The sequence below is a fragment of the Grammomys surdaster genome, unplaced genomic scaffold (assembly GCF_004785775.1).
Source record: "Grammomys surdaster isolate TR1022 unplaced genomic scaffold, NIH_TR_1.0 62, whole genome shotgun sequence".
Lineage (NCBI taxonomy): Eukaryota > Metazoa > Chordata > Mammalia > Rodentia > Muridae > Grammomys > Grammomys surdaster.
This window is the reverse complement of record NW_021604564.1, coordinates 1,230,646-1,240,642: the sequence shown is the minus strand read 5'-3', so window position 1 is coordinate 1,240,642 and position 9,997 is coordinate 1,230,646. Positions and strand designations below refer to the sequence as shown.

Here is a 9,997-nt window from a genome sequence, read left to right as displayed (position 1 = left end):
GGGGCAGGGCAGCAGGAGTCCTCCTTGTGGACGACCAGGCAGGAGGGAGCAGGGCAGCAGGAGTCCTCCTTGTGGGCTGTAGGGCCAGCAGGAACTGGTGTAAGAGGTGAAAGAGGAGCCTTTGGGACCCGACTGAGGTCACCAGTGCCCTCTGGCCACTGCAGGGAGAACAGACAAGAGGCTGAGCATAGACAGGGTACTAGGAGGAGGGAGAGGAGATTTTCAAAGCTTAGATGAGGTACAATTTTACTTAGCTTTCTGTAGTGGATGAAGATATGGCAAAATTGAAACAGTATTAACTTTAATTATTATATCACACGGTAATCAGGGCTGGAGAGATGGCGTAGCAGTCGCCAGCACTCCGTTCTGGCGGGGACCCTGTTTGGATCCTGGTGTGGTTCAACCATCATCTCCAGAGCACCTGACACCTCCAAGGGCACAGACACACAGACAAAAAAATGCTCATGCCCCCCAAAAATTAAATAAAATAAAAACTGAAAGATAACTATAGAATTAATCACATTTTAATAGTTGATTGTTTTATAGTAAATGATTGTTGTCAGTAATAATAGTAACAGTTGTGCTGTTACACAGTAGGGTTACTGCAGACTAAAACAATATACAGAATCTCATGCGGCTGAGGGAAATTTTTTTTTTCCGTTTTTCAAGACAGGGTTTCTCTGTGTGGCCTGGGCTGTCCTAGAACTCACTCTGTAGACCAGGATGGCCTCGAACTCAGAAATCCGCCTGCCTCTGCCTCCCAAGTGCTGGGATTAAAGGCCTGTGCCTCCACCGCCCGGCGGGAAAATTTTTTAAATGTCTTTAGGATAAATAAAACATTGATGTATGTTTAAGGTAGTTGGTATCTTTATCCTAATTCAAACATTGTACAGTATGGACCTGTATCAAAATACAATGTGGTCCCCCACAAATGTGTATGATTTTTGTCTTGGCTAAAAAAAAAAAAAAATCTGGAGGCTGGTGATGAAGGAACAGCCAGGAGGCTTGTGTGGCTGGAGCAGAGGGTGTGAGAGGAAGAGATGAAGGCAGAGGCAGGAGGGGACAAGGCAACATGGGCACTTGCCTGAGTCCCATGTCCAGCACCACAGACACTGAGTTTCCTGATGTCTATCATCATGTCAGTGTTCCATGGATCAAGAGGAACAGGAGTTCAAGGTTATCCTGAACTACACATGGGGTTAGAGACCAGCCTAGGGTTCATGAGAGCCTGTGCGCAATGAACAAACAACCTGGAGCCCAGCATGGTACTCCACTCTTGTCATCCTAGCACTCTGCAGGCAGAGTGCTACACAGCCAGGGCTACACAGCCAGGGCTACACAGCCAGGGCTACACAGCCAGGGCTACACAGCGATAACCCATATAAAGAAAGAAATAAAATCCACCTAAGACAAACCACTGGAGAGACAGCTCAGTGGTTAAGAACACTACCTGTTCTTCCAAAGGACCTGAGTTTGAGTCCCAGTACCCATGTCAGGTGGCTCACAGCCACGCCCTGTATCTCTAATAGTCTCTTCTGGTGTGTAGGGGCACATATACTTATCTGCATGCACACACACATAAAAATAGAGCTTTTTTGTTGGTTGGTTGGTTGGTTGGTTGCTTGGTTGGTTGGTTGGTAGGTTGGTTGTTTTTTAAAAGTCTAGCCTTGGGGCTGGAGAGATGGCTCAGCGGTTAAGAGCACTGACTGCTCTTCCAGAGGTCCTGAGTTCAAATCCCAGCAACCACATGGTGGCTCACAACCATCCGTAATGAGATTGGATGCCCTCTTCTGGTGTGTCCGAAGACAGTGACAGTGTACTCATAAATAAAATAAATAAATAAATCTTTAAAAGTCTAGCCTTGTGCTCTACCTCCCCAGTGCTGAGGTTAAAGATACACACTACCACATCCAGCTAATAAAAATAACAAAGCTATTAAAATAATAAATGAATGAATGAAGTAAAATAAAACTAACCACCACAGTCCCCAAAAGTAAATTAAATCAGTAAAGTAACAATATTGCTCTAACATTACTCTTCCAGTCTTTTCATTGTTAACTACTATTTACTGAATCTCAGGTCGCACAGGCTGGCCTCCAACTCATTATGTAACTGTAGCTAGTCTTCAATGCCTGGTCCTACAGCTGCTACCTCCTGAGTACTGCAGTGAGAAGGAGGCCAACACACCTGACTTCTATTGTGGCAAGGGTGGAACTCTAGGCCTCATGTGTGTTATATCCACGGAGCCTAGCCAGGTACTCTTATCATTCTTCTAGTCTAATGATTCAGATACTAGGGTGCAGTGCAGATGGGCTGGAGAGTCCACCCCTCCCCCATGCCTGTGGATTCAACCCTGTCTGTTCCCCAGGTCAATCCGGAGCAGGCAACAACTGGGCCAAAGGTCACTATACCGAGGGCGCAGAGTTAGTGGATGCAGTCCTGGACGTGGTGCGCAAAGAGGCAGAAAGCTGCGACTGTCTCCAGGGCTTCCAGCTCACCCACTCGCTCGGAGGTGGCACCGGCTCAGGCATGGGGACCTTGCTCATCAGCAAGATCCGAGAGGAGTTCCCAGACAGGATCATGAATACGTTCAGCGTGGTGCCATCGCCCAAGGTGTCTGACACGGTGGTGGAGCCCTACAATGCCACGCTGTCTGTGCATCAGCTGGTGGAGAACACCGATGAGACCTACTGCATCGACAACGAGGCCTTGTATGACATCTGCTTCCGCACGCTCAAGCTGACCACGCCCACCTACGGGGACCTCAACCACCTGGTGTCGGCCACCATGAGTGGAGTGACCACCTGTCTGCGTTTCCCGGGCCAGCTCAACGCAGATCTACGCAAGCTAGCTGTGAACATGGTGCCGTTCCCCCGTCTCCACTTCTTCATGCCAGGATTTGCACCCTTGACCAGCAGGGGCAGCCAGCAGTACCGGGCCCTCACCGTTCCTGAGCTGACCCAACAGATGTTCGATGCTAAAAACATGATGGCCGCGTGTGACCCGAGACACGGTCGCTACCTGACCGTGGCTGCTGTCTTCCGGGGACGGATGTCCATGAAGGAGGTGGACGAGCAGATGCTAAGTGTGCAGAGCAAGAACAGCAGCTACTTCGTTGAGTGGATCCCCAACAACGTCAAGACAGCAGTGTGTGACATCCCACCCCGGGGCCTGAAGATGGCAGCCACCTTCATCGGCAACAGCACAGCCATCCAGGAGCTGTTCAAGCGCATCTCAGAGCAGTTCACCGCCATGTTCAGGCGCAAGGCCTTCCTGCACTGGTACACAGGCGAAGGCATGGACGAGATGGAGTTTACAGAAGCAGAGAGCAATATGAACGACCTGGTATCCGAGTACCAGCAGTACCAGGATGCCACGGCGGAAGAAGGCGAGTTCGAAGAGGAGGCTGAAGAGGAGGTGGCTTAAGTCTCCTGACATCACTCTGCCCTTAGGGCACAACAGCAAAGCTTGACCCTGAGCACCCGACCTCTGCATCCAGCTGCCTCATTCCCTCGGATCCCACGAGCATTCTTCACCATGAGGGCCAAGCCCAGAGCCCAGGTTGCTTCTATTTGCTTCACCTTTAACTCCTAAACCCCACTGTCTCTCCAACCTGCCAGGGAAGGGCTCTTCTAGTTCCCATGAGCACCCCTTACCACACACACACACCACACACACTCCTTAGATCTTGAAAATCCTTTCTTTTAAGCGGGGGTCCCTTCCCCAGCACTCCTGAACCATTCTTCACCTCTGACATGCCCAGATAGTTCTCTAGATCCTGACTTGACGTCTTCCCCAGCCTCGGAGCCTCTCACCTTCCCTTACCTCTGACCTCACAGCTCCCCACTCCTGACCCTTGTGCCTTAGTTCAGTTCCTACCAGAGAAGTGCTGAAGGAAGAGAAAAGAGAGGCCTGTTGCCTGAGGTGAGGGAGCCCCTCCCTACTGTGCACCCCATCCAGCTCTCCCCTGCTGACCCTCCATCAATAAATGAGTCATTGCTTTGATGTGGCTTTCTGTTGATTCAGTTTCTTCCCTGAGTATAGCCAGGGAGTGGAGAGGCCCACAGGGTGGAAGAGTGCCACTGAAGATCACCTCCGGGAGTGGTGGGGTACAGGGATTGCAGAGCCAAAGAGACCAGGCTAGACCAGAGCTTCTCTGTGGTGTAAGATAAGCCACTTGCACACCAGGAACATGCATACTGTGACCACAGTCTGTACTCTAACAAATCAAGTAAGATTTATTCAACATAGCCCATCTTGGTCAGACAGGCCTTAAGGTCACTGGATTTTTTTTTTTTTTTTTGGTCCCTCTTTCCAGTGTGGCCACACTGAATGCATCTTCTTCTGCATTTTATTTGGTTTGGGTTTTGGTGTTTTTGAAACAGGATTTCCCTATGTAGAGAGTTCCAGGTTGTCCTGGAACTCACTGTGTAGCCCAGGGTGGCCCCGAACTCACAAAACTCTGCCTGCCTCTGCCTCCTGAGAGCTATGATCAAAGGTGTGGTTGATTGGCTTCACAAGGATGGGGACCCAAACTTAAGACTTTTTTTAAAATTGTTTTTCAATATTATATTGATTTTATTTTTAATTGTGTGAATGGGTATCTGGAATCCAGAGGCGTCAGATCCACTGGAGCTGAAGTTGTGAACCACTCGTGCTGTTCATCATTTCCATTCTGTGTGTCTTAGTCAGGGTTTCCACTGGCGTGAACAGACACCATGACCAAGGCAACTCTTAGGACAACATTTAATTGGGGCTGACTTACAGGTTCAGAGGTTCAGTCCATTATCCATTAAGCCATATTCCATTAAGCCGGAAGCATGGCAGCATCCAGTCAGGCATGGTGCTGGAAAAAGAGCCAAGAGTTCTACATCTTGATCCAAAGACAGTCAAGAGAAGATTGTCGTCTTTTTTTTTTTTGTTGTTGTTTTGTTTTGTTTTTCGAGACAGGATTTCTCTGTATAGCCCTGGCAGTCTGGAACTCACTCTGTAGACCAGGCTGGCCTTGAACTCAGAAATCCACCTGCCTCTGCCTCCCAAGTGCTGGGATTAAAGGCGTGCGCCACCACTGCCCAGCAAGAAGACTGTCTTCTTTCAGGCAGCTAGGAGAAGGGTCTCAAAGCCCACCCCTTCAGTGACAAGCTGAAGGAGTCTAACAAGGCCACATCTACTCCAAAAAGAGCACACTTCCTGAGAGTGCCATCCCCTGGGCCAAGCACATTTAAGCCACCACACTGCAATAGCAGTACACGCATTTAACTACTGAACCGTGTCTCCAGTGCCCTGAAGTTAACTTCTTGGAATACAGATGGCACTCTAAATTTGGTAATACCCAGGCCTGTCTGCCTGTCTTCACTCACCAATCTCAGTGAGAGGTGTGTGTGTCTGTGCACACCTGTGTGTGCCCATGTGCATGCACACCTTACCTGGGTTCAGAGCCTCTCTTGCATTTCCATCAGAATTCCTGTGTGACTCCAGATGTCAACTTCTGTCAGCCTCTTTTGCCCTTCAGTGCAGCTGCCCCCTATAAATGAAACAGAGAAACAACACAGGGAAATGATGGCAGTGATCTTCACAGACTTTCAATACTCAGAGGACTCAGAAAGAAAGGGTCTAGGTGAGGCCATGGGGACCATAAGGGTGAAGCTGGACCTCCCAACCTGGCCCTGCTTCCCACAGATCTTGTCCTCATCTAGGCTATGAAGCTAGATGAGTTCCTCACAACAGGGTGGGGGCGGGGGCCTCCTTCATCTAGGACGTCACTCTGTTAAACTTCCTCTCTCAGCCACACAGGAAACTGAGCAGATCAGAGGCCCAGCCCCAAGAAAACACAGGCTCCCCCAGCCCCAGGAGCCCTAGGGGAAAGGGCCCAGCTGGGCCAGCCCTGCAGAGACCATGGGATCCACAGAGACGTAAGAACTGTCTTCCCTCCATCCTATGCAGCAAGATTGCCAGACCTGAGCCCGGGTGGGGTTGGAGAAGGACAAAAAACCAAAAACATGGTATCTGGGGCTACCGCAAGGGAGGGCCCAGGAAGCACAGCCACCCACTGACCACGGTGGTCACTCAGGGACCTGATCAGGCCATGCATAGTCCCTCTTCCACTTTCCTGGCTCTGGATCTGTGTAATGAAACCAGGGATTTTAGGAGTGTGACGCCCCAGTAAGGGTGGGGGTTTTAGGAAGGTAGTTTCCAGGAAGGGATAGCTAGTCAGCGGTCAGGTGTGAGAGGGTATGCTGAGAAACTGTCAACCTTAGTCGGGGACTCATGGCTGCCTTGTGTCCATACAACGAGATGCTGGAGGTGCCCATGTAAGTGTGTAACCGGGTGGGATAAGGTATCGGCAAGTCAATCACCTCCCTTGATTTCTGAAAGCTAAGGCCTCAGCATCTTCTGCTAGATGCAGTCGACAGCAGGGAAGGGCAGGCTGTGGGGCTTGCAGTTCAGTGCCAGGACACCTTGCTCTTCTTTCTCTGTTAAGTGTGGACCCCACAAAATCTTTCAGAGAACGCCAGGCGGTGGTGGCGCACGCCTTTAATCCCAGCACTTGGGAGGCAGAGGCAGGCGGATGTCTGAGTTCGAGGCCAGCCTGGTCTACAGAGTGAGTTCCAGGACAGCCAGGGCTACACAGAGAAACCCTGTCTCGAAAAACCACAAAAAAAAAAAAAAAAAAATTCTTTCAGAGAAAAAAGGACAAGCCTTAAATATGCTCAAGACACAGGGAGAGAAGAGATAGTACTCACACAATACACACTTGAGATTCTGCAGTTCTACCCCACAGATTCAAGGGACAGGCACCAGAAAGAATCATAAGTATGTTCTTTTTATACAAGTGTTTGTTATAGGCAGACACACTATCACAGGCATGCCCCCATCTCTAACTCTTCTACCCTTTCTCTCTCTCTCTCTCTCTCTCTCTCTCTCTCTCTCTCTCTCTCTCTCTTTCTCTCTCTCTTTCTCTCTCTCTTTCTCTCTCTCTCTCCTCCCTCCCTCCCTATCTTTCTGTCTCTCTCTGTGTCTCTGTCTCTCCATCTCTCTGTCTCTCTCTGTCTCCCCCTGCCTCCTCTCTCCTCTCTCTGTCTCTAGCCCTCTCTTTGGAAACAGGGTCTCAGTATGTAGTCCTGACTAACCTGGAACTCATATGTAGACCAGGCAAGCCTTGAACTCACAGAGATCTACCTGCCTTTGCCTGAGGGTTAAGGGTATGGCCACCACGCTGGTTTTCTCTCTTTTTCCTTCTCTTCATACTTCAGCAGTATTTACACCTGACTCCACCCCCCAGGGTGCCCACACCAACACACCTAGTTACACACATAGGAAACACAGAATAGGGAATACACAAACAGAAGCACACAGATGCAGACTCAGAACACACACACATTCACACATACAAGCTAAAGCCCCCTCATGGTTCACAGAAGGCATCCCCCTGCTGTGTTTGACTGGTTCTTTGAAGCTGGCCGCCCCAACTCCCTGGAGGAGGGTAAGTTGGGAAATCTGGGGCTGGAGAGATGGGAGGGAGGGTGTGAGGCCACAATCTCAGCAGCTGGTCCTCCCTGCAGATCCCCCCATCCTGTGGCAGTTCCCTCCAGACTTCCAGGAACAGGTAGATATTCAGAAGGCATCCCGGGGCTGGTCCAGCAGAGGGAGGGGCTGTGGGCCTTGAACCCTGAATTGAGGGGCAAAGCCAAGAGGACTAGTGTACTAATGCTTCTTCCCTCTCTAGGAAGCCATGCAGATGGTACCCAGGTTCTGTTTCCCCTTTGACATAGAAAGGTATGGAGGGGACAGAGAGGTGGGGACACACACGCTCTTTGGGACTTGAAGCAGGACCTTAATGACTAAAGAATTATAGGCACAGGGCACAGGGACCCAAAGACCCAAGAACTGAATGACAAAGGAAGCTAGGTAGTCCCTCAGAGGGGACTCAGAGTTCCTGAGTGTGAGTATGTGTATTCATGGCAGAGCAGCTGAATGTGTAGGCCAGAGGCAGACCTCAAGTGTCATTTTCCAGAAACCATCCACCTTTTTCTTTTGTTGTGTGAGCCATCTTACCAGCCCTACATTGATTCAGTTTGGTTTTGTTTTAGATTTCTTTCTCATATATGGATGTTTTGTCTGTACATATGTCTGTGCACACCACCTACATACCTGGTGCCTAGGGAGGTCAAAAGAAAGTATCAGATCCCCCCAAACTTGGAGTTACAAGCGTTGTGAGGCATGGTGTTGATGCTAGGAACCAAACTTGGGTCCCCTGTGAGAGCAGCTAGTCCTCTAACCACTGATCCATCTCCCCGGTCCCTATACACACACTCACCTTGGTTTTGTTGTTGTTGTTGTTGTTGTTGTTGGTGGTGGTGGTGGTGGTGGTGGTGGTGGTGGTGGTAGTGGTGGTGGTTTTTTTGGTTTTTTGTTTCTGAGGCAGACAGGGTCTCTTACTGGCTTGGAGGTCTCCAAGGTGGCTTTACTGGCCATCCAGCCCCAGGGCTTTGAAGATTTTACCACCCTGGGTCTGAGGCCAGGTTTAATTTTCTTCTATTGCATTTGTTACTTGTGTGTGTGGTATGGGGGTTGGGGGGAGAGGTGTATCTGTGCCACAGGATCTGAGTCAAGGGTCAAAGGATAACTTTGTGGTAGTGGTTCTCTTCTTCTACCTTATGGGTCTCCAAAGATTGAAGTCACACTGTGCTCACATGGGCTTACATGGCAAGCACATTTTCCTGATGAGCCACCTTCCCTGGCCTCCAGATTTTCTTTCTTTTCAAAGATGGGTCTGTGGAATGGAACTCCAGTCATCAGTCTTGCAAGGCACACACCTTACTGGTGAAGCTATGACTCCAGGACTCAGGGCTCCTGACTCCCAAGAACCCACAAAATACTAAGCTCGCATACCAAGCCACCAAAAAAACAACTGCATTCACAGGCCACCTTAGGGGTGTGATAGGAGGGTCAGGGAGCAAGGAAGTCAGAAAATAGATGTCCAGTCTCCACCAGAGCCTTTTCCCCTCCAGGGAGCCTCCCAGCCCTGCTGTCCAGCACTTCACCTTTGCCCTCACTGACCTGGTGGGCAACCGCAGATTTGGCTTCTGCCACCTGCGAGCTGGTGCATGGAGTTGCCTCTGTATCCTCAGGTGGGTGACATGGAAGCCTGAAGCCAAGTAGGGGCAAACAGGAGCAAACACTAGGCTTCACAATGAGTACAGAGACTCACAACTGATCCCAAGTGTGAGGAGTGAGAGGCTGAGAACCACTCAGCCTGAGATGGGACACATAGATCCCCTCCACAGGAGGCTGACGCATCATCTTGGAAGTAGTCAGGTGGAAAGACTGTTAGAGTTAAAGGCCAGAAGCACCAGAATGGAACAGTGACCCCTGGACATGACAGGACCTGTGCCCATGAAGGCACAGAGGCTCAAGAGCTGCACAACATGAAACCAAACAAAATCTAACTGTGGCTAACTATGGCACTGTTAGCAACTGATGGCTGCCTGGGTGGTGCACACTGGGTCTCCTCAGAGGTTTGCTATGCTCCTGTGAACGGCTCTATACCCATGTACTTACAGACAGCACTAAGTGGACTTAGTGGGGCTTTTGGGGGGTCCTGGGGCAGGGGGTGAGACAAGGTCTCACTAAGTAGCCCTGGCTGGCCTGAAACTATTATATAGAACAGGCTGGCCTCAAACTCCAACAGATCTCCTACCTCTGTCCTCCTGAGAGCTAGGAATTGAAGGCATGCACCACTATACCTGGTTGATTCAGTAGGTTTTAGAAAACAGCACAAGAAATTAAAAGAGGAAAGTTGGGGCAGGGGGGTTGAAGTGGTGGATATGGGGATAGATTTGATCAAAACACATAGTATGCACACATGAAAACACACAGTCTGCAAGTACAAAATTCTCAAACAATTTGTAAAAGTATCAGATCCCTCAGGGGCACTTTCTAGACTCTGATCTCTCTCTCTCTCTCTCTCTCTCTCTCTCTCTCTCTCTCTCTCTCT

The 9,997-nt window shown here is 49.9% G+C and overlaps 2 protein-coding genes and 1 long non-coding RNA gene across 6 annotated transcripts in view; 2 read left to right on the top strand and 1 right to left on the bottom strand.

The window, feature by feature from the left end:
• The window catches only part of Tubb4a (tubulin beta 4A class IVa), a 7,118-nt gene extending 3,113 nt beyond the window's left edge, over positions 1-4,005 (top strand). Inside the window, exon 4 of the mRNA XM_028762652.1 lies at positions 2,369-4,005. Within this exon, the coding sequence (XP_028618485.1) occupies positions 2,369-3,426 (1,058 nt within the window). The 3' untranslated portion in view covers positions 3,427-4,005. The remainder of the gene's footprint in view (positions 1-2,368) is intronic.
• A 727-nt stretch (positions 4,006-4,732) lies between these two features.
• Positions 4,733-5,691, bottom strand: LOC114617122. The gene is made up of 2 exons (XR_003710741.1): positions 5,427-5,691; positions 4,733-4,846 (listed from the first exon to the last, which is right to left on the bottom strand). It is a non-coding gene; the product is annotated as an uncharacterized LOC114617122 (long non-coding RNA).
• A 107-nt stretch (positions 5,692-5,798) lies between these two features.
• The window catches only part of Dennd1c (DENN domain containing 1C), a 12,459-nt gene continuing 8,260 nt past the window's right edge, over positions 5,799-9,997 (top strand). The window contains exons 1-5 of one of the 4 annotated variants that reach the window (XM_028760137.1): positions 5,799-5,912; positions 7,419-7,483; positions 7,563-7,606; positions 7,727-7,776; positions 9,012-9,131. In XM_028760137.1, the coding sequence (XP_028615970.1) occupies positions 5,896-5,912; positions 7,419-7,483; positions 7,563-7,606; positions 7,727-7,776; positions 9,012-9,131 (296 nt within the window). In that variant the 5' untranslated portion in view covers positions 5,799-5,895. Of the gene's footprint in view, positions 5,913-7,418; positions 7,484-7,562; positions 7,607-7,726; positions 7,777-9,011; positions 9,132-9,997 lie in introns of those variants that run through there. The other 3 variants (XM_028760205.1, XM_028760261.1, XM_028760325.1) reach the window with 3 other exon arrangements.